The 24,884-nt window shown below is 28.6% G+C and overlaps 1 protein-coding gene across 2 annotated transcripts in view; it reads left to right on the forward strand.

Moving 5' to 3' along the window:
* The window catches only part of LOC107448975 (solute carrier family 41 member 1), a 41,387-nt gene extending 18,268 nt beyond the window's left edge, over positions 1 to 23,119 (forward strand). For both annotated transcript variants that reach the window (XM_043038822.2, XM_043038823.2), the window contains exons 6-12: positions 2,960 to 3,104; positions 4,278 to 4,424; positions 5,660 to 5,807; positions 7,236 to 7,309; positions 8,818 to 8,952; positions 16,939 to 17,087; positions 20,982 to 23,119. In XM_043038822.2, the coding sequence (XP_042894756.1) occupies positions 2,960 to 3,104; positions 4,278 to 4,424; positions 5,660 to 5,807; positions 7,236 to 7,309; positions 8,818 to 8,952; positions 16,939 to 17,087; positions 20,982 to 21,173 (990 nt within the window). In that variant the 3' untranslated portion in view covers positions 21,174 to 23,119. The remainder of the gene's footprint in view (positions 1 to 2,959; positions 3,105 to 4,277; positions 4,425 to 5,659; positions 5,808 to 7,235; positions 7,310 to 8,817; positions 8,953 to 16,938; positions 17,088 to 20,981) is intronic.
* The last annotated feature ends 1,765 nt before the right edge of the window (positions 23,120 to 24,884 follow it).

Consider the following 24,884-nt stretch of genomic DNA (forward strand, 5'->3'; position numbering starts at 1 on the left):
TTTTTTTTTCTAGCGTACCGCGGAAGGAGAATGCGCTCGTAATTCTCCGTTAATCTCCAACACAAACAGTTACTGGATAAAAAGGGGAGAATGTTTTTCCCCTTTATTAAGCTATTTTTGGAAATTTGCCAACTTTGGCCTCTATTGCTGGCGCAGTAATTTGCTTTGTGTTTTCTTATGAGAACAGAGCATTTTATATTTTTTGCACTTATGTGGAAAATTTCATGCGTAAAAAGATTTTTTTAAAAAAAAATCATGTCTGGCGAAAAGGGTATTTGTTGCAATTGTGAAGCCACAATAATTAAAACAAATTTGAAAACCGATTTTTCAAGGCGGCATTCCGAAGAAGAAATAAGATGGAAGTCGACAACATCTAGCGATGTCAGAGATTTTTTTTCTGGAAGGCGACAGGAAAAGAAGCTCCCCACGCTACTAATATTGAAAGGAAGAAAAAAAAGGAAAACGTTCTAGATTCGAATAAAATATTCTTACTAGTAACGATATCGATAGTAAGGATGAGACAGCATTTCCAACAAATCAAGAAATGTTAGAAGCAGTCAAAGGTAAAAAATAACTATATGCATATTTTTAAAGATAAAATGCCTATATCCTTTGAATTAAGTCGTCGATAAAGAAAAAAAAAAGAAGAAAAAACACTCGCAATCTAACGATAAATGAAATAAAGCCTGAAAGATATCTCACTATCTGCGATTTTTTGGCATGCGAATGAAAACCAGATTGGTGGAAAGTATTTACTGGTGAAACACTTTCAAACAGGTTTCCATACGCATATGAAAAAAAATCGCATCCAATGAGTATGGCTCTAATACCAATGTTTCAGTAATGATAAAGACTATTTCGTTTCGAGATGTGGAATAGACTTGAGCATATTGAGTCGGAAACCGCTTCTGCATACTTCGTGTGGAATCAATGCTATATATTTACACAATACAGTGCGAAATCACAAGCGCTGTGAATTTTTTTTCGTTTTGAACTTAATCTGATCACGACAAAAGTTTTATTTACCTCCTATTTTAAAAAAAAAATCTTTCTATAAGTTAGTACAATATTAATCGAATCTAATTAATCTATAATTAATTAGATACAATTAGATGTAGAAAAAATTGAAACAAACATTGCTTGAATTTTTTTGCTTTTAGAATTCGGTTATAGTCAATTCTATTTTATTATTTTGATTACTCAACTTCAATATTAATTTTTTCACCTGATTTGTTTCTATACCTGATATAACTACTATAATGAAACATTAAATCATACTGTTTTAAACTGCTTTAATAATTTAATTTTGATACTGTTTTAAACTGATACTTCAAATTCAGTTATCTTGTTTTATAAATTTAATCTTTTTGTCCATTCTTAGCTATTTCTATAAGTTCTATCTTATTACAGGTTCTGGGTAATCTTTATTTATGCTCTAGTGAGCATTTTTGTCTGCAGATCTATACATTTATAACTTTTCGTTATTATCGAAGATTATGCAAATTTATACTTAAACACTTTAAACTTATTAAGAAATGTATATTTATATTATGAAATTAAGAAAAAAATCTACACAGTTTTATTCTATGCATGTAGACTTATTTTATAAACACGAATTTCATCTATTATTATAAATTCATTACACATACATTTATAACGATAAAAATATCTTGCAGAAAGATATTGGTTCTAGTTAGGTTTGTCGCAGAAAGTCAGAAAAAATTCTGACACAGGCGATTCCATTAGCAATGAATTTCAAACAAACTTTTTTAATGTCTTTAAAATGAAAGCTTTTCATAAAACTGAACATCACACGATCTGTTAGAGAAAAGTTCTATAAACTAAACAGGCTGTTAGTAAAGTATAACAAGATGGCCACCCTTTTTTGAAACTAGGAAAACTGTTAATATTTAAGGTGTTGCATAATACTTCTGGAAGACGTAGAATACTCATAGAAATGAACAATTAAATGTAGAAATTCATTATAAGCAATAAGCAGTGTTGAAAATTCACATAAATCAGTTAATGACTGGGTAAATCCCAGGTAAATTTACTACCTTTTAGCGGTACCTTCACAAATTCAACTTTAGAAAAAGCAGTAGTTTCACGAAATACTTATTGTAAGTTTATTCTAACAGACCTTTATTTTTTATGAAATCTTTTTTTCTCTTGAGATTTTTTTCTGTATGACCTAGTCAAAAATTTTCTCATAATGAAAATAACTTCTAGTGCTAGTACAGTTAAATGCATGTTTTTATTAAATTCAAGTTGAAATTTAACTATGGACAATGATTTTTTTGGATTTTTAAATTTGGATATAATTTTAAAGCCTTTATAATAGCAGAATTATTTTTGAATATATGAGGAAAAATATATAGAAATTTACCAGACATAAATGATTTTTATATGTAGTGAAAATTTTTGAAAATATTTTCTTACTTTACCATATTTTTGTGTTGATTTTTTAATATAATTTTTAATTTTCACGAATTATGTCTAAATTTTAATAAAATAGGTACCTCTAAAAAAAAAAAAATACCCTAGACAGACCCCTGATGACCCAAAAATAACCACTAATATGTTTCAGTATTTCATTGTGCATCAGAACTTTTTGCTGGTAATATATTTTCATGTCATCTTTGCTATTTGGCTTTCTACTGAAAGTATTTTTCTTTGTTTTAAAATCTGTCAAATTGTTTAAAAATTTTACTCTGAAAATATTAGGGTTTTATGTTAAGATTATCCACCTTGTTTACCATTTTGACCGCTGTTCTGTTTATAGTAGCAGTCTTGTTTATGGCTGGTATACAGTTAACAATTATTTCTGTCGTGCATGAAGCAGAATTTTATAGAAAGGTAAAGAAAGAGAACAAGAAATAAGCGTGGATTTTGAATAAAAGTTTGATGTTTGTGTTACCTAAAATATCTGAATGTTTTTTTTTTTTAAATTTTCTTTCAGTGCCAGGCAACAATAGTTGCTTTCTTAGCTGCAATCTTTGCCATTGTCGTAGATGTGGTACAAGAAAACACTTTCAATGTGCATCATGCTACTCTGCTTTGTGCCAGCAGTTTACTCACAGCTGCGATTGCAAGTTTGGTTTTAGGTAATATAGTGTTTTTTTTTAAATAGAAAACTCCTTTTTTGTTGTTTTTGTTTTATATTTTCCTTGTACCATCCTTTTTCAAATTACATTAGAGTAATTTCTCTCTTTTTTAATTTTGCTTTAAATAATAAATATTTTTCTCTTTGCAAACAAAATTTTCTTGTTTCAAATGCTTGTAATCACGAAATTTTAAATTGTGAATGAAATGTATCTAGGAAAACAGGGTTAGAGTCAGGTTAATTCCTAAACATGGTTTCAGTAGTTATTTCTCATAACCTGATTATTGAAGATTTGTTTAATTCTTTATTCCACTGCGCCGGGAAAGTCATATTGACAATGTCAACTTTCATCTATGAAAAGGAAAACCAACATAGAATCGAATTAGTGTGTCTTATATACTAGTGAATTGGAATTGTATTTTTGTAGTGGCAGACACACTACAGTACTTCCTCACTAGAATTATATCTGTCATAGAATTCAATGAATGAATGCCACTAGTTGATTCATTGCTGTTTTGTGCGAAGCCGGGAGAGCTGTATTAAGAGATCACTGTGCTTTTAAGTGTTAATCGTGTATTTAGTTCATGGTCAGTCGAGGGTTGCTCCTGTGTTGCCGTTAGCAGTCAAGTGTGTGCAGGCCGACGTTGTGTGTTATCGAGACTGAAGAGCAACAGCGCAAGGAGGTGGATCATGTCGCAGTCACAAATAGCGCGTCAATTGTTCAATGTGGACAATCCATCGAAGTAGGCATGTTCAAATCTAAGTGGGAGTTTCTGACAAGGTAGGCGTGTTCACATCACGTCCGGGCCAGCAATGTAGGAAGAGTCATATCAACAATGTCTACCTAATAAAAAATCTTTTTTATTACTCACTGTGGAGAAAGTAGTTATCGACAATGTCAACCGTCATCTATATAAAGGTATCCCTTGTGTAGAATCAAGTTTACATGTCTTATATACTATTGAATTGGAATTGTATTTTTGTAGTGGTAGACGCACTACACACTGCCTTTTATTTTGTTGTAAATACTTAAGAAACTATATTTTCCTTACCTGAAATATTTTTAGAAAAGGAATTTTTGAACAAGCTATAGAATTACCAAAATTAATGGGATGAAAATGTTTAATTCTATATCTGAATAAATTAAAGATTTATATTATGTTTTGGTTTATAGGGTTCATAACTGTTGGTGTTGTTCTCTCATCGAGAAAATTGCACATCAATCCTGATAATGTTGCCACTCCCATTGCTGCCTCTTTAGGTGATGTCACTACATTAGGCCTCTTAGCTTCTATTAGCAGTATTCTCTATGGGATTGTCAGTAAGTCTTTTTTCTATTAAATGATGATACAATATCCACTTTGAAAAATTAATTCACAAATTTTTCTTTCTGTAATCTATATTCTTATACAGATAAATAGTATACCTTATAATGTTATGCTTTTTCCAACTGAGTTGTAGCCAAAGTCAGGTAAGAAAAGATAAGCTGCAGTCAAACCTCGATAATGTGAACACTCTTAACGCAAATTTCTTTTATTGTGAGCTAGTTTTTCATTCCCTGTTAAATTGTATATAGATATCATACCTGCCAAGTCTCCTGTTTACCTGTATATTCTCAAATTTTTCCATATTTGTTAAAGAGAAAAAATTTGGTGATAAAATATCCACTGGTGGCAAAAATACTTCTCTTATTCCTCAACAGGTGGTGCTTCAGCCAGTACTGCAGTATGTTGAGTGTTAATACTTTAAATCAAGCCATAATGGCTCAATAGATAGAGCATTTGTCTTCCAATAATGAGAAACGAGTTTGAATCCTACTGATGACAGGTTGATATGAACTCCGAATCCAACTTGCACTGACCGCAGTGCTGATGTAAAATATCCTCAGTGGTAGACAAAATCACGTGTTAGAGACCCTTGTCATCAGGCTAACGGTGGGAGGTTTTCCTGATTTTTCCTCCGTGTAACTCAAATGTGTGTTAGTTTCATCAAAAAGTCCTCCACGAATGTTAACTTCTCCCAATATTTAATCCAGGAATTTTCTTGTTTTCTGAATCTGGTTCAAAATTACAAGGCTGCAGAGTTGAACATTAGTAGTTGTAAACCCAAAATTGGGTCAGCTGTTCAACCGCGGTTATAGAATAAAATAGTTAATGTAATTATAAATAATGGATTAAAAAATCTCCTTTAGATTAATTTACATATTTTTTACTTCGCTAAATGTAAGTGTTTTGAAATTCTCTTTGACTTTCATGATTATGCACGACTATCAAAACTTTACTTGTAGCCTAAAAAAATGTCGCTAGTAAAATCTGTTATTTTATTTCTTTAATGTTGGCAGGTATGCTAATGTCAGGGTTACCCCTCTTATTTCATTCTTACCTTTACCCCTGTGGGTCCCTAGAAAAGCCGCATTCTATCTACTGGAAGCTACTGTATATATGCATGTATTTTAAATAACAGTGCTATCTTTATTAGTATATGGTTCATGTAATTCAATAAAAAATGTGCTAAATTTTTTATTTTATGTGTCCTAATTTCTTATTTATTTTGTAGCTACTAATGTCTGGGTTGCCCCTCTTATGATTATTTTATTCTTACTTATGATACCCCTGTGGGTAGTCATTTCGAAAAGAAACAAATTCACAAAGCAAGTGCTAAGAACTGGTTGGGTACCTGTCATCAGTGCTGTTTTCATTTCAAGGTAAGTCGATACATTCTGACAAGTTTATTTAGTATAATGTGATATAGTGTGACTGTTTAAAAATGTTTAATATTGCTTAAAGCAGTAGTTCTCAAATTTTCAAGTTGACACAGCCCTAGCAGCCGACGCCATATTTATATTCATTATTCAGCCGATATTGGCACCATGAAAGTCGATATTAGTTCTATATAAGACCAATATTAGAAATCTAAACATCTCAATATTGGTTCCTCGATGCTTGTTTATACAGGACCCATATTTAGCCAGGGTTAAATTGTTGCTATGGTAGTTTTTAGTTTTAGTAATATTTTGTTAAAAAATATGCAATAAGCATTAAAATCATCAAAAATGTGTGATAATAAAATCATAATGCAGAGCCACGGTGGCTCAGGGGATAGAGCGTTCGCCTTCCAATGAGGCGAACCGGGTTCGAATCCCAGTCAATATGAATTCCGCATCTGGCTTGCATCAACCACAATGCTGACATGAAATATCCTCAGAGTTAGACGAATTATGAGTTAGTCCCCTTGCCGTCAAGCTAACTGTAGGAAGTTTCCATGGTCTTCCTCTCCATGTAACGCAAATGCGGCTGAGCTCTGTCGAAAAGGCCTTCACAGGCAAATTTCTCCCAATATTTGATCCAGGAGCTCCTTTGTCTTCTGGATTGGGTTCAAAATTACATGGCAACGGAGTTGAACTTTTAGTTGTCGCAAACCCATAAAATTGGGTCCGCTGTTCATCGACGGTTATAAAAAAAATGAATCATAATGCATGTGAATTTATATTTTAAAATGTTTAAATTGTTCAATGAATGTGCATTTGAACATTTTAAATTTCATTATAAACGTTTTAAAGTTACAAAAAGTAAACATTTATTTACCTATATGCATTTTAATGTTTTTCTTTACAAAGCTCGTACAAACTTTTTCTGAGTTTTTTTAAATTTTTTTTTTAAATAGACTTGTTTATTTGCTATTTAAAGCAAATCTGACATTCTTTCCATTCTATCTTGTTGTCCTTTTGCCTGTGAGAGGAGGTTTCCCCTTTGTGTCAAAGTCATAAGGGTAGCGTAGTTTATGGAAACATGGGAGCTTAAATTGTAAAATTCCCGAATTGAATTTTTCTTTTCAAACTTTACTTTAAACCATGGAATAATCTAATCATTTAAAGAACATTACACTAAACAACTGATTAGCTAGGTAGGCTGATCTATCATGCGTATTTCTACTGCAACACAAGTCCCATTACTTTTCAATTACCCCATTACTAAAGCAAAAATGAAATGCTATTTCAATTACTACTGCATTAAGATATGTACTGCAATCAGGTATTTAGAATCTTAGCGTAATTCCCAATTTTGAGTAAACTTTTTATGTAACATTTATAAAAGTAAAAATAGTGGATCTTAAATTTGTTTTTGCTTTTTAGTGCTGGTGGTTGCGTCCTTGATTTGGCCATAACAAAATTTAAAGGAATAGCAGTTTATCAGCCTGTTATCAATGGTGAGTTTTGAAAAGATAGAAATATGTTTATTGAAATGTTTCATGCTAAAAAAGTGTTTATTTTTAAAATTTTTTTTTTTTTAATGAAAGTATTTTTTGAATGAATTCTAGTAATAAGTATTTAAATTTCTGCAAGTATACTAATTTTTTTGAAATAAAAATTGAGCGCTGGAACACTAACATTTATGTAAAAAATTATATTTGCCACCACCTTGACTAAATGGATTGTGGTATATGATAATTAAGTCATTTAATAAACTTTTAGTCATATTTTTTATGAATTCTAGTTTTCATTTGGACTATTTTTATAGCTTTTGGCCACTATTTTCATGTTTTAGGCTACTAAAAGCAACTATTTTGTTCATTTTTTTCTGTGGCAACCCTGTTATATAAAACTTTTATAATTAATATTGAATTATTAAACTGAAATTAGAATTTTAATTTTTTATTCCATGAATATTTCATATAGGAAAGACTGAAAAATTTGGATTGCAGTTTTGAATAATTTACCGTTATTTTTTAATGAATATATGTAAAAAATTTCAAACTAAATCATTCTGATTTACATTACAATTTATGTTACAAAATGTTCAGAAATTTTACTTAGAAATTCTTCAGAAATTTGCTTAGAAAAAAAAAATTTGGCTATCCTGAACTAGGTATACAGTTAAGAGATTTAATAAATAACTTTTTTCTTTTTAAGGGTTGCCACTCCACAGGGAGTATAGGGAAAACCTGGAAAATACAGGGAATTTAAAAATCATTTAAAATAACAGGAAAAATGCAGGGAGTTTTTTTCTTACAAATTGGGAGTTTTATTTCTTATTTTTGTCTTTTAAAAATGCAGACCTCTCAAACAAAACTCTATTGGATAGTATATTATATTATTTAATTTATTGTAGCATTAATTGTTTTATGTTGCTGTTCTTTTATGTCGCAAAATTTTTTCGGCAACTAAAGTAAACATAGTTTTCCTAATATAGTTCACAAGTGCGCAGTGAGTGTGTGTTTCCTCTTTGTACAGCGTTGCCACTCCACGTGGAAAACTTGGAAAATACAGGGAATTTTGATTTTTTCCTTTACAAATTGGGAAAATACAGCGAATTTCGTTTCTTATTTTTGTCTTTTAAAAAATGGTGACCACTTAACGCATCATTTATGGGATATTTAACCATGATATTTCAGCTATGCTAAACTATTTCATTAACTATAGCATTATTTAAGTATGTTCAGCTGTTGTTCCAGCAGTTAAAACTTATAAATATAGTTAGCCCAATATAACTCACGGAATATTTGTTGTTTCCTCTTAATATAATGTGTATAATATGTACAGGGGAAACACGAGCAATTTTTTTTCCAGGTTTGAGTGGCAACCCTGTTGTATAATTTGTGCAGGGAAAACACAGGGAATTTTTTCTTTCCAGATATAAGTGGCAACCTTGTTTTTATATGAAGATTTTTATAGATTTTATAAATATTTTAGTTTTAATGTTTTTTTCCCCCTCTAGGTGTGGGAGGAAATCTGGTGGCTGTTCAATCTAGCAGAATATCAACATATCTCCACCAGAGGTCAGAAATGGGTACTCTCCCACTCTCGGATCCAAAAGTATGCGTACACCCCTTCAGTGCTTTCTTTGGAAAAGGTGAGAGCTTCCATTTTGATAATCAACGCATTTCCTTATAATACTAATTTTGAACTAAGACATACATCCTTCAAAACAATTTGAATAATTCCTGCAAAGTATATGTGTTAAAATGCCTTATTTGAAACAATTCTTATTAAGTTAATAACTATTAAGTTAACAATTCTTTGCACAAAATATGGAGAATGGAAGTTTGCATACTGTTTAAGAATATGGTAGATATTTTGGTATTAATATTGTATTATTAAAAATTTAATAATCGAAAGAAATTAAATTTTAAAGGTTGGTAATTAATCTAAGAAATATTTATTTGAAGTTATGGGTGATATATAAATGCAGAGGAAATTTTAGAAATACAAATTTTGTACATTTTTGAACTTAGCATTCATTTTTAAATTTAGTGTTAATATTCATCAAATTAACACAACACTTTTCCTAATGGCGATCCGTACCATCACATTGAAATCATAGTCAAAGGTTCATAGCTGTAATGTTTAAAACTTCCGTATTTTCCTTTTTTTTTCCCCCTGAAGTAAATATTATGAAACCGAGTCTTATAAATAATGTGTAAAGATACATATTATTTAACTTTATACTTCAGTTACAAACTAAAAGCATGTTATATATGTTTTTGAATTACTATGTATTTTACATAGTCTTCTATTCTCAGTAATATACATAGTTTTATGCTCTTTTTATTTATTTTCAAATGCGTTTTATGGTGTTATATTTCTTAACTTTGATTTTTTACGTTGTGAATGGATATACTCTTTTATCCTTTATCTGTAAATTTAATGGTTAAACCTTAGCATCGATTTAAGTTTAGTAGTCTAGAGTTAAGGAGCAGAACTTTGTTTTAAATTGCAATAAGCTTTAAAAGTTATTCAGTTTTTTAATTATGTAAATCTTGTTTATTGTAATTTTTTTCTGCTTCCAACTAATCTTATTTAATTTATAGAATTGTATCTGTAGATATTAAAATTTTAAAAAATAAAATCCTTTTCTTAATTTTATTTTCAATTTTAGAATTATACCTATCACTAATTAATTATTTTTCTTAACACTTTATCTTCTTATTTCATAACTTAAATTTTTGGACTTTCTGTTTTGGAAGTAAGAGAACATTCTTGGAGAGCTTGTTCAGTGTGCGTAGAATTTTTAAAAAGTGCTTAAAGGGGCTTATTTTTGATTTATGTTTTTTAAAAGCCTTTATAGAGGTTTTTTTTATTCAGGGTTTGTCAAAAGTGATTAATTTCCTATCTTTAAAAAAGAGGGTTTTTTTTCCTTTGCAGTGTCGATTTCCATTACAAAAAATGCATGATTATCAAAATTTTCTGCACAATTTTCTTTTTTTCTACCAGAAACTAGTTATTTTATCATGATTATGTAAAGTTTTTGAATTTTATTGATTTTATATTGATAAATTAAAAACTTTTAATGATAGAAAAACTAAATCTCATTACTGCACAGATTCTGTTTGTGATTTTTTATTTATTTTTTTGGAAAGTGATTAAAAATATTTTTTGAGTACTTGAAATGTACTATTATCTGGTGAAAAATCTGGCTATGCACTCTTGTTGTTGATTTCTTATTAACTTATAAAATTGTGTCTGTAAATATTCAAATTTAAAAAAGTCCTTTTTTTTAAATTCTATTTCCAATTTTAGAATTATACCTATCACTAATCTATTTTTCTTAACACTTTATATTCATATTTTTTATAACTTAAATTTTTGGACTTTCTGTTTTGGACGTAAGGGTAAGCAATGTATTCTTCTTGGAGAGCTTGTTGTTTATTTCTTATTTGCTAAATATTATTGCAATTAATGATTACTAATATTTCTGCTTAAAATTTCATGCCTCTTTGCTGCTTTAATAGTTGGTAAATCTCTTCTCCTGTCATAAGTTAGTTCTAGAATTCTAAACAGTTTATGTTGGTTTCTATAATCAAACATGATTTGAAATACGTGAATGTATTATTTTCAAATATGTTGAGCCAAAATTTCAATGCACGGCAAGTAATTTTTCAATTACGGTAGAGTCCCGATTATCAGAGTTAACCCATTGCCAGTGTCGTCTGAATCCTGTTCGGGCAACTACTATGTACAGTATTTGTGTTGCCTGAACTGACTTCGGGCAAGAGAACATTTATATTTTGTGAAGCCCGAGCTGAGTTTGTTTCTACTTTAGGATACTTATTTCACTATTTTTCTAATAGATTGCATGAGTGGTCCTAGTTTTTCACAGATTACGACTTCAGTTGAGGGAGGGAAAATGTGGGTGGGGGTTTGGGGATATACTATACTGTGAAAGATTTGTAAAATTTATGTATTGAAAATCATATTGTTGTGTTTTTATATTATACAATTAATATATTTAGCTTCAAAATTTTGTTTAATTTGCTCTAATTGAATAAGATATGTGTTTAATCCATCACTTTTTTATGGGTATGTAAAAATTATAAATACAGTTGTTGTTGCATTTAAAATTTTACTTTTGCTATAAAAAACCATTTTCTAACCTTTATCATATAAAGAACAAAATTATACAGTCGAAAAAAAAATTTCCATTTTTGGTCTATTTCTCTGAAATATGTCACTGTTGGGGATTAATGAGGGATCATAACTAACTCGGATAACCGAAAAACTCTGTTAAAGCGAAGAGTATAAAAAAGGAATGAAAAGGGGTAGGTATATATTTAACAAATACAAAATTTATAAGAGAACAATTTATTACGATACAGTTTGTATTGTTATTAAAAAGCTTACTTAAAAACACTTATAGAGCATACTTTACTGGAATCAAAGTTTTTATTTAAAAGAGTTGTTAATCGTTTTTTGTTTTACATTACTTTGACGCTTTTCTGCAGCAATGTTTTGCTTTTTTTTTATTTATTTTTTTAGGTATGACAGGAAGGTTAGTATCTCCTCTACTTGTTGCACTATATATTTAATAGCACTTTAGATAGCTTTTAGTCATCTGTAGGAGGGACTTTTATATGTTGATTTTCATCGTCACTACATACCTGCCAACTTTTAATCCTTTCGAGGATGATTTTCCCCTGTGATAGTAAAATAAAATTTGAATTACAATTTTAGGCAGAAACATATGCTGTATTTTTAAAAAGCTTATGTGGACTACTAAGACACTATTACATATTAATATACATGCTTAATTTTTTTAAAAATAGTGATAGTCAAAAAGATAATAAATTAAGATTATAAATGCAAAGAATATATAGAAAGCATACATTTTACTACCACTTTAAAAATAAAATTGTATGTCAAATGCATAAAGTTGGCAGGTATGTCACTGTCTTTATCGTCCTAGCGAGATTCATTATCATTATTTACGATATTCATTATCTTTTCATCGGTAATCTTGAAAAAAAAAATCCTTGAAATATTTTATAGCTTTGTAAAAGCGGGAACTCTAATAATTGGGGCTCGGATAATCGGGACTTTACTGTATGCAGTTTGATTGCTTAAAAGCTTGAAGTGACTAAGTGTGTAACATATTAGTACTTCTAGGTTTTTGTCTATTGTGCTTGGTTTAAAAACTAACATAAACTATTCATTTATGGTATTCTATTTGATGTAGAGATAACATAAATTTTTAGTTTAATTCAATTGTATTTTAGTTTTTATGTTTTATTATTTACCAACACTATACCAAATTATTTAGCTAACCTGTTATAAATATAACTTTCATGGTGTGTACTTAATGTTTTGCATTTGTAATTATCAAAAGTAGTTTGTGAGATAGTATTTTCTTATTTTGTTGCTTTGAGAAAGAAAGCTGTATCCCCATTTTTTATTTTCAATTCTATTTATTATATTATTATGTTCCACTATTTATGAATGATGTATTTTGTGAAAATAAGTCTTGATGTTATTTTTAATGAAGTAAACTGAACTGACTGTCACAGATATAATGTGCGGTGCTATGCCCAAAACATAGTTGATGGCTGCCAACTTTACTGGACCAGTTGCTCTTAGTCTACTGGTTAAGTTAAAATTTGGTTTCTGTACATTTTAGAAAATTCCCTATAATTTAGTAAGTTTACCAAAGAGAAAAAAATCCTATTGAAATAGAATTTTTACACAATTTATTGCTTCCTTGTATATTTAAATAAATATTACTAATACATAATGAAGCTAGTCAGTTTAATTCATGTTCTAAAATTTCCAGTTTACTTTCATTCAAAACTCTTCTTTTTAAACTAATTTTTAAAAAAATCTTTAAACTATCACAAATAAATTACTTGTTTATCAATATTAAATGTGAGTTAAAATAAAAAAAAACATTTCAAATTTGAGTTTATTTTAATGTCAATCATAAATGGAAAATATTGCAGACCATATATAGTGTTAAGTGTAATAAAATTTGTGTATTTCCCTATTTGTGTATTTGTAAAATATATAGTGTATTATGCAACAGTTATTGGGAAACTTATTTTGTAAAATCTATTCGATTTTTTTCTTTTCCATGTTGGCAGCTGTGATAATTTTTAAATTTATGAAAATTAGAAATAAAGTGGCACCTAGACTTATTTTCACAAAATTATTAGAACTGTTAGAATTTTTTTAAATAATTAATGTGTGCAATTACAGCATTCATAAATGGTGGGAATGCACTTTCATTATGTTCATATTAACTTATTTGAATATTGTCTTATTACAATGTTACAAAGTATTATGAACCTAATGAAGGAGAATAGTGTAAGTTAATAATTATTGCCCATTATATTTTTAAATTTGTTTCAAAGGGGGTGGGAAAACTGCACTTAAAATTTTTAAAAAAAATATCAGTTTTTTAGGAGCTTTTTTTTCCCTATCCACTGTTTTTCAGTGCTAAATATTTCCAAAAGTCATAAGAATTTTATTACATTAGAATGCCATTTCTTAATTGCCCTAAAAACCCATTGAACAGGTTTGTTCTTCCTCATCTGCTTCCACCTCTGGGGAATCAATAAAACTTAGTGGTTCCAATTTAAAAAAATCCTGTTTTTTGAGACTGTGAAATATATTTTAGTTACAAATTTGACTTCAATGTAAATTAGAATTGTGAAAATTTTATGATCAATTATAATTTTTTAAGAATAAAAAAAGTATTTTAAGGAATTTGAAGAGTGATCCAAGGAAACCATAAGTAAGTGACCTCAAATTAAGATTGAAGCTATGAAAGATTTTAGCGTCTAAAACATGTTAAGTGATATTATGAATGAATCATATTAACAATTTAACTGCAAATTTTAAACATTCCTTTCCGTTAGTATGAGAAAGGAAAAAGTGCTTCCAGGTGCTTATTTTTTATTTTCGTTTTTTAAAATCCCTTAAAGGTGCTTTTTTTATTGGGTGTTTTTAAAAGTGCTTACGTTTTCCTTTTCTAAAATGAGATTTTTTTCTTTTATCGTGTTGATTTTCACTGCATATTATGCAAAAGTGTGGTTTTTCACATTTTTCTATTCAACGTTTTCACATTTCATTGAACCACAATCCATTTCGGTGTACCGTCAATCCATAATGTATGAAAGCACCAATCATGTTGCATATATGGTGAAATACTTGCGAGTCTGCATGTGAGTCTACTGAGCTTAGTTCAGTGAGATTCTAGCACTCTCATGTGCAACTCTGCTACATTTTGAAAGATATTCTTCATTTCAGGCCTCCATTCTCTGAGATCAAACCGAAAAATCTCTTGATCATTATATAATAGCTAATATAATCAAGAAAAGAGTTCTTTGTCAAGAAGTAGCTATTTTGTTAATGTATATAGTGCTTTAAAATATTTTTGAGTGCTTAATAAGTACTTAAAGGGTGCTTATTTTTTGTTGAAAGATTTGACTCCGCACCCTCTAGTTGAAAAATCTTAATATATAAGTATAATAACGAGAAATGTATATTTTAGGAACTTGATAATTTTCTTTTAGGGAATATGGAATTCCCTTTATGTTTACGTCTAATGACCAATTATTCTTATTTTATTTAAATATAGCAATAACATCATAATCTTCATATTGATGTTTATAAAATCATTTTAATTCGAAAAAACTATACGAAAGTTATTTTAAATTATGACAAACTTGCTGCCAACCAAGCATCTGAAAAAGTGACAACTCAAATTGAAAGTTTGCCAGTAATAATAACATTGTGCATCAAAATTTGGAAAACTGGAAATGGCCAGAAAAAGGATAAATAACTGCAACAGAAATTACTGGAAAATGACATGGCTGTATGAATGTATTGTTGTGAGTATGTCAAAAAGTGATTACTCAAAATCACTTGTCATTATATGCAGATAAAGAATGATGTCATGAGTCACACTTGAACAACTAAGAACAATAGAAAAAAAGATTATACGAACACTCTTGTAGTTAATGCAGTCACCAAAGCCAGTTGAATGCATGAGAATGTTACGATGCCAAAAACTACTGTTATAGGATAGAAGATAGAAGAACTGAAATTTATTACAGTCGTTCAACCAAGATGAAACATCGAATCTTCATAAACCAATCAAATTTAAAACTGAATACTCAAATCCAAAATTCATGTGTCGTAGTAATATTGAAATTTGAAAAACCATACGGAAAAAGTTATTATTTTTTTAAAAGTCTTCTGGTGACATCTTTTAGTTATGAGAAAATTTAAAAAGAAAAACTGTTAGATAATATTGCAAAAGTTTCTAGATTTAGTTGAATTTTTACAGCTGAATTGCCCTTGCAGTAAGTGTATCATAGTGCATGTAAAAAAATCAATAATTTGTTTTTTAAACTTTTTTGGATGTTATTATTCTTAAATCAATTGAATAATGTATCATGCCTTGGAGATTCATGTCATTAACATTTCACTCAATAAAATAGCAGTATATCTAGTTCTTAATCTATCAAAAAATTTAAGTTCTTTTTATATATTTGATTAATTTAAAATGCTTCAATAACATTAACATGAATTGAATAATTTAAATAAAGAAGTATTAGTAAAAAAAAAATGAAGAGTAAAATGTTGCATAAAAAGATCATAAAAATTAGTTGAGATGTGAATTTTTTTTTTTTCCTGGAATCTGGTAGGTTTAAGAACTATACAATTTTTTGTGAAATAAATTACCTTCTTTCCTGATTTGGGTATGCATGAATGCAAACTCTACTGGATTTGGAAAAAAATTCCCTATTGAAATAGAATTTTTGTACTGATTATTGCTTGCTTGGATATTTAAATAAGTATTACTCATACATAATGAAGCGAACCTCTTTTATAGAAATCAGTATGAAGCTTTTTTGTTATAAAATGTTTTTTTTATTTATTCAGAACTCTTTTTAAATTAATTTAAAAAAAAATCTTTTAACTGTCTTTTTGATGAATTAAATGCCTAATAATATTCAAAGTTATGACTAAATATAATACATAACATTTCAAGTATGTTTAATGTCAATCATAACTGGAAAATATTGCAGTTTTTTCTATTTTGATAACTATAAAAATTCCTAAAATTCCCTATGTGTAAAATATTTAGTACATTATGCAACAATTATCAATATAAATTAACCTCATTCATAAAAATCAGTTCATAACTTTTTTTGCTCTGAAATGTTCAGTTTATTTTTATTCAGAACTCTCCTTTTAAATTAATTTTAAAAAATCTTTCAACTATCTTTGATGAATTAAAGGCCTATTAATATTCGATATAATGAGTTATACATAACATATCAAGTACGTTTAATGTCAATTATAAATGGAAACTATTGCAGTTTTTCTATTTTGACGACTATAAAATTCCCTATGTCTGCAATATTTTGTACATTATGCAATAATTATCCTGGATTTTTTTTCCTATCCATGTTGGCAGCTATGGGGTATGGTGTTAATTTTTAAATCATAAAATGGGTACAAAAACCCTGATTTCATAATAACATTTGAGAAAATGAACATATTTTACTTGTGTTCGGTAGATTACTTTCTAACAGATTATGTGTCTCCCCCCCTACAGGTGCTCACGCTCGTTCTGGAAGAGTGCTTCTTGGGATGGCCCTTCCAGGTCATATTTTGTTTGCTTACTTGATTTGTTTGCTGAAAGGTGGAAATGCTACTGTCTCACCACTCTTTCTTCTGGTATATCTGACTTCTGCCTTAATTCAGGTAAGTCTGCTCACTTCATTACATTTTTACACCCCAAAATTCATAATTCTCAGCTAAAAATCAATTTGTTATCTCTTACCATCCTAAAGATGCCATTTTTGTCTTTTTTTTTTTCCTTCCTTCCTTCCTCTCCTCATTAAGTCTTTATAACTCCTAATAGCTAAGTTTCCTATTTTTCAACGAAGATTCCTGTATTTTACGACTATTGTCTGTTTCTCCGTTTGTTCTCAAACTTCTCCGTATTTGTTGATGAGAATTTTTTTTTTTAGAAAAAAAACTAATTTTTGCAAGAAAATATCTGCAAATGGCAAAAATACTTCTTATTTCGTGCTATTGCTAATAATGCAGTTTGTTGAGTGTTAATAGTTTAAGTAGTTATAAATAATGATTAAAAAAAATCTTCTTTAGATTAAGATTTATATACTTTTTTTTTTACTTTGCTAAATTTTTAAGTGCTTATATTATTTCCAATTTTGACTTACACGACTGTGCATGATGTATCAAAACTTTATGTGTGGCATAAAAAATGTTGCTAGTAAAATCTCCATTATTTTATTTCTCCAATGTTGTCAGGTATGATAACCTTTATAAATTTGAAACTTACAGCCAACAAGATAAAATTCAGTTATTGTTTAACATAGGTAATGTAGACTTGCNAATTAAAAAAAACTGGTTTAAATTTTTTTCAAATGTTTGAATTTAAAAAAATTTTTTTAACTCAAGAAATTTTCCGGAATTTTGACTTGGGCTCACAATCACCCCTGCATTTTTAAATGTCCATGCAAAGAAATGTTAGCATTGTTATTATGACACAATTGTAATTTATGCAAACTAGTAATAATCTATGTTTAGTTGTATGCATGCTGCTTCCGAAAAGAAAGGATAAGACTACAACGTTAGCCCACAGATTAGTAATCTCATTGTTTGCGGATGAGCAAAAATCAGCTAATCTTTTTTACAACCCAATTCTGTTAGACTATTGCTTTACAACAAAGATAAATGATTGTGGTGACAGTGGAAAATATTTTAATGTGATTTCATTTATTAACTAAAAATGAAACGCAGTTGCCTAAGTTTGACGTGAAAAGTTATCTCTTTTCATTCCAATGTCGCTTCTCTGGTGCTGTAATCAGTGACCACTTTAAAATTAAAATTTTTTATACCTTAATAATTAGTAATTGCATTATTTAAGGATTTTGAAAATTATATGAAAAATACTTTATGTATTTTACATGATTTAGTGCTTCTATTAGTTCAAACAACATTTTGTAGAACATGGAGCATAAGGAGTTAAATGTGCATTTCACGGTGAAGATTAAAGGCTGCTAAATTATTAATTTTACTTGATATGATAATTACTCTGTTTGAATATAGTTTTTTAATTTCATTTTTATGTCTTAACTATCACTCGCACCAATCACTGTGCTGACGTAAAAAATATCCTGAGTGGTAGACGGATCATGGGTTAGTCCCCTTGCTGTCAGGCTAACCGTCAGAGGTTTTCTTCTCTATGTAACGCTAATGCGGGTTAGTTCCAATACTTGATTCAATACTTGAGTTCCGTTGTGTTTTGAATCTGGTTCAAAATTACAAGGCTACGGAGTTGAATATTAGAAGTCATAAATGCAAAAAATTGTGTCTGCTGTTCAACGACGATTATAAAATCTTCCTCTAATGTTCTTAATGTTAACTGCAAGTATATCATGGTCTTTTTTTGGTTTTTTTTTTGTCTGGAATAAATGAAAATGTTAAATAGTTAACTTTTTTGTCGTTTTGGTTTAATGTAATAAAATTATTATCAAAAATTATGAGCTTGGATACTTTTTGAAATTCGGGTACTTTTGAATTGGGTGCACATATATTTTATTTTAACTGTAATTTAAAATAAAACTTGAAACAGGAAAATTCACATTAAATCTGGTTATTCACTTAATTTTAATTAGATTCTTATTAAAAAAAATCAGACATTTCTCTTTTATCCAAGAATTTTAATTGTAACTTTTTTTTATAGGCATAAAACTTTTTGTTTTGACATTTTAATTCGCTCAACCCCTTCGCGACTGTTTTTTTTTTTTTTTTTTTTTTTTTTTTTTTTTTTTTTTTTTTTTTTTTACAGAACAATTTTGATAGCATAAACTATGAGTAGGGCACACTATAACTCTAAAACTAAGATGTTATATTTTTAGGGAGATTTTAAACACTGATTTAGGACCAGGACATATATGTCCCATCAGTCCTGACAACTGGGACATATGTCCCGATAATTAAAAACGGAAGTAAAACTATGCCACTTATCAGTTTATTAGAGGTAATCTACTTTGTGAGTAACTTCTCTGGCCTTAGATTTAAAGATCAATTAAAATTTAATCGAAAATAAGCAGTATTTTCCAAAACTAAACTACTTACGTTCGTACAGTATGGAATGAGCTGCTACAACACTTCAAAAACGCAGGAATTTCATTATGTGCGGTAGTGCCGTCCATGTTCTGTGAATGAAAATACCTTCAAAAATATTGGTTGGAGCGTTTCTGTCCCATGAGATTTTTTTGAAATATCCTTGGGAGGTATGTGTCCCGTTAGGCGCAAAAGGGTTAATTAAAAAAAAGCACTTTCAGGAGAAAGTAAAAGCACCGGAAATGAGCTTTTTTTTTTAACTCTAAAACTTAAAGATTCTGAAATCTTCATGTACAGATCATGCAATAGTTAATTTTCTTCTTTGTTTAGGCATAGTAGGATAAAAATAAAATCTAAAGACACATATCAAAAGTATCTGCAAACTCATATCTTTTGATAATAGAATACTTTAATCAAATATACAAAAACAGTTAACTATTTAATATTCTTATTTATTCTTGACAAAAAAAAATATATTTATGCATGTACTTAAACATTTGAAACATTAGAGAAGGATTAATATTAATAGTTTTACATAGAACTACATTCATATAATGTAATTGTCATATTAATTAATATTAATAATTTCGCTCCAAACAAGATTACGTTAAAAGCTTTACTTCTGCCACCGCAGTCAACTATTTTGACTGTAAAGCGATAGTCATATTGAGTTGAATTGTAAAAAACTAGCTGATTGTAGGCTCAATCGCTAATGATGAGATTGCTTATCTTTGGGCTAAACAACAGTTATATCTTTTCTATTTGGGAGAAGCATGCATATAACTAAACACCGACTTCTTCTACCTTGCATAAATCATGAATGCTCCATATTTTCTTTTTTTCACCATTGCAAACTTTCTTTTGCAAACGCGGATACTTTTTTTTTTATATTCCAAAAAAAGTATATACAAAATTGGAGAATCACCACCAATGTATCCGTGCGCATGTGCATCTGCAGGGTTCTGTCCAGACATTTTGTGAAAGGTCCGTTTTTGTAAATTTGTGAGAAAATTACTCGTAATTTGTGAGTATAAAGTAAATGTTAAGTCGCATTCTTTCAACCAGGGTCTTGTTATTGCAAAAAACTTTTTCAAGGAGTTTTTAAATTGTTAAGACATACAAGATTATGCTCAACACTGTAAAATTATAATTAAGGAAAATTTAATTTTCAAAAATAAACAGCAATTGCTGCTACTAAATTAGAAATGCAACATACAAATATTTGGTATTTAGTCTATGCTGCTGACCGCAGAATATTCACTTTGGACGAATAAAGGAAGAAGCGTCTGTCGAAGACAAAACTTAGTTCGTTTACATCTGTCTTTCTCCCTCCCCCCTTGGAAGGGTTTATTCAATTAACAAAACAATAATGAAGATAACAAATTTGTGAAGGATCTGTTTACGGACCCAAATTTCTTCTAAACAGACCCCTGATCTGTATTATCTAACTATGGTTTAGGATTCAGTTGTGACTCTTTCCTAAATTTGAATCTTTTTCAGGTGTTTTTGTTGATATATATCGCATATTGCATGATCCAATGGATGTGGAGACGAAAAATTGATCCAGACAACTCAGCCATTCCATACTTGACTGCTCTTGGGGACCTTCTTGGCACGTCTTTGCTCGCCCTGGCATTCCTCTTTCTTTTCTACGTCGGTAACCACGATCCAAACGTTGCTGGGGGGGAATGATTTGATCCTTTCTTCAATGCAATAATATGCGTCCATTTAAAAGAATCTCTTTACGTCATCTGTAATATTTACATTAATATTTATATCCATGTTACCAATTTGAAGAAAAGAAAAAAACTACGAGGGGTACATTTTTCTTTAATTTTTTTTCTTTTCATCAAAATTTCCTTTATCGTAATTGCTTGTGGTTAAAGCCACATTTTCCCTAATTAAATGTACATAAACTGAAATTTTAACATTGCTGAAATTTATTATGTGTAAAAAAGGTGTTGACTATCTTCTAAGTCCTGGAAAATTCTTATATGGATTCATATCACGATAAAGTATTATTTGTAGCCAATTTCGCCATTAACCATTTTAAAAAAAACATTGATTATATCATTTCTAAAGTTTAAAAATTTGCGCACAACAGTAACAGTAATATTTATTTTAATAGCACAAATATTGTTTGATAGTTGATTTAAAAAACAGTATTGTTTTTCTTATTATTAGCTATCTGTCCATTTCGATGTCACCAATATTAGCAACAACAAAAAAAATAGTAAATAAAATTTATTTATTTTATTTGAATAAATAAAATAGCTAAATTTACTTGGATAGCTTTTATTATTAATTTATTTTATTTATTTGTGGTTTATTGTAGATGCATTTTAAAGTTATTTTGGTTTTTGTCAATATTTTTTTTAAGTTTTCTTTTTCAGAATGGATTGGGTTTTTTTGACTTGGATATCTGTGTTGGCCTTTTGCCTCTAAATAGGTCCAATTCAATAACTTATTATTTTTTTTTAGCAAATATCATTAAAACTTTTAAGATTATTGTATTAAAATTTTCATCACCTTACATACAGTTGAAGAAGTTAAGCAAATACCAATCAAGAAGTTAAGCAATAGGAGTAAATTTTAAATGGACTTATTTTTAGGTCTTCCATGGTAGTGGAAACAACTTCCCACCATTTCCTGAAATTATTCCACTGTGCAATGTATTTCCTTTCTTTTTTGTTTACTGATACATTGTGGGCCAAGTCCTATACCCTTGATTTATTAATCTGTAATAATTTTTGAGATAGGAATTTAAAATGATTCTCAAGCATGCCATAAATAATTATGTGCCTGGGATTACAATTTATTGCATGGTGCCTTATATATATAAATATTATAATCTCTAATGAAAATAATTCAAAGTTATTTAAAACATAAAATAATCTTTTTTGTAATAAAATCTAGAAGAAAAAAAACTTAATTTATTGACATTTTTAAGTTTTCCTGGATTGATATCACAAATATTTTTGACATATTTCCTTGCTTATATTGGTTTTGAAAATTTAGCGTTTTAGCCTAGCTTTAAGAACATTGCTAGTAAAAGATTTGTAAATCTTAATGTTGAAAATCAAAATTTGTGCGACAAAACCGGTAATAAAATGATAGGCAAAAATATAGGCTTTTAACAAATTTGTTTTGATTAAGTTTATCTAAAATGATAACGAATACTTGCATTGTTGAATAATTGTCGAATATATTTTGTGTATTTGTTATTCTTTTCAAGGAAAAAAACATGACTTGTTTAAAAACTGACATTTCTTGTAGTTCTTATTGTTGTGTAATTGGGCAGTCAAATGTTGTGTAAAGCAGATTTGAATAAGCAAACATTTCCTTCAAAACTAAAAAATAAGCAGGGCTGATTGTGCTCCGGAAAAAATCCGGATTTCCGGAATTTTCGCTAACAGTGATCCGGAAGTTTCCGGAGATCGAAGGTCCAGATGTTTCAAAAAATCATGGGTCACAGAAGTTTCCGGAAATCAAATTTTCAAAGGTGGAACTTAAAAACACAGTTTATTTTATTTGTTTGTAAGGGAGAGCCAGAGAGATACTTTATAAGCTTATATTCATGATTAATATTCATTTTTTATCAGTAAATAGTTGTTATAATCATAAACTCAAGAAAGAAAGACATATTTGTAAATTTTAATTACTTCTCCAGGTCATCATAGGTATGTGTAAATGGTATAGGTATGTGTAAAATTTTAAATATATTTTAAGTAAACTAAGAAATATTAAGAAAAAGGAAAAAAAAAACCTTGTTTAAATTTTTTTTCAATTTAAACTGTCTTTTTTTATAATTTTTTAAACTCAATTTTCCGGAATTTCGACTTGGGCTCACAATCACCCCTGAATAAGTGATTGTTAAAAAATCACACAAGTTTTTATTGATTAGATATTAAGCAGTTCGACAATTAATCCTCTGTTTAGGATTTCTATAATCTAGAATTAAATTCTGGTGTAGCAAAATAAGTTTCAGGGAAACTTTTAAGTTAAATCCCCATTTAACCAAAGATCCTTATTAATAGAATATCTCCTCTTATTAATGGACCATCATTTCATTATAGAAAAAAAGTACATAAATTTAAAATGACATCCTATTGTAGAAATCTAAAATAAGGATTGTCTCATTAGTTTCAGTTTACTGGTGTTCATGTTAGCATAGTTATAGCAGTTTTTGTGTTGCTAATCGTAAATGCACATTTATTCCTTCTTAACAAATCTGTAGCACACATAACTGCCAGTAAAATTCAATTTTCAAATCAATAGGGGGGAAATAACTGATTTTAATAAGCAATATTGTTATAACTCTTTTTGTGCATTTTTAAAATGTAAAATTGTGTAAATTATGATGTAAGAATTTGTAAATTGTCTGTATTATGCTTGCTAATTGTTAGTTTTAACTTGCATAGAAATGTTCATAGAAAAAAAATGTTTTTATTTATGTTTATTAACTATAATAAGTATTGAATCAAAGCATATTAACATGTTCAAAGAAAATGTTTTTATTTATGTTTATTAACTATAATAAGTATTGAATCAAAGCATATTAACATGTTCAAAGAAAATGTTTTTGTTTATGTACTGATATAAATTAATATTGAATTTAATAGGATCAAAATGTTTGTTTCATTTATTTTTGATAAGGAGTGGATTCTAGGACAATATTATTTTTCTTTCAAAAAGTAACAAAATTAGAATCATCAGAAAATAAGATTTTTTAATGACATTTATCATTATAGAGAGTTGTACTTGAAAATTCAGTATTGTTGTTTAGATTTGAAAAGTGCAAAATTCTGTATTTATTTCGGAAGTATTATTTTTAATTTGCATGTCTTTTACATTTTAGTATAAAACATCAAAATTAAACATTTTGATAATTACAAGATCTGAAATACTTAAATATATATTGATTTTTTTTATGTTTTTAAAATTTTTATCTCTTAAATTATTTATTTTACTTGTTTATATTTTGTGCATTTATAGTATTTTTTTTAAAAAATTATTTTATTCTAAGTCAATCAAAAAATTTTTTTAATAGATTTTTATTTTGTTTTGTGTGAACATAGATCATTTTTAGGTATTTTATAGTATGACAACACATTGTTTTTTTGTTCAATTTACAGGGCTCCCGTGGAACTAGGAATACCTGGAATTGTCAGGGAATTTTAGTTTAACTTTAAAAAAGCAGGAGGGAATAGTCAGAGAAAGTTGTAATTTTTTACAAAAAACCTGGAAAATTCCTATATCATACTTTAAAAATAATCAGTCTTAGAATAGTTAATAACAGTGTCCCGAGATTCGATTTAAATAATTCTAACATCTATTACAATTATTTTATAAAAATCCCGCCATTTAGTGAAACTTTTCAATGTTTCCATTCTATTATATGTT

Source organism: Parasteatoda tepidariorum, chromosome 10 (assembly GCF_043381705.1).
Source record: "Parasteatoda tepidariorum isolate YZ-2023 chromosome 10, CAS_Ptep_4.0, whole genome shotgun sequence".
In the NCBI taxonomy this organism is placed as follows: Eukaryota; Metazoa; Arthropoda; class Arachnida; order Araneae; family Theridiidae; genus Parasteatoda; species Parasteatoda tepidariorum.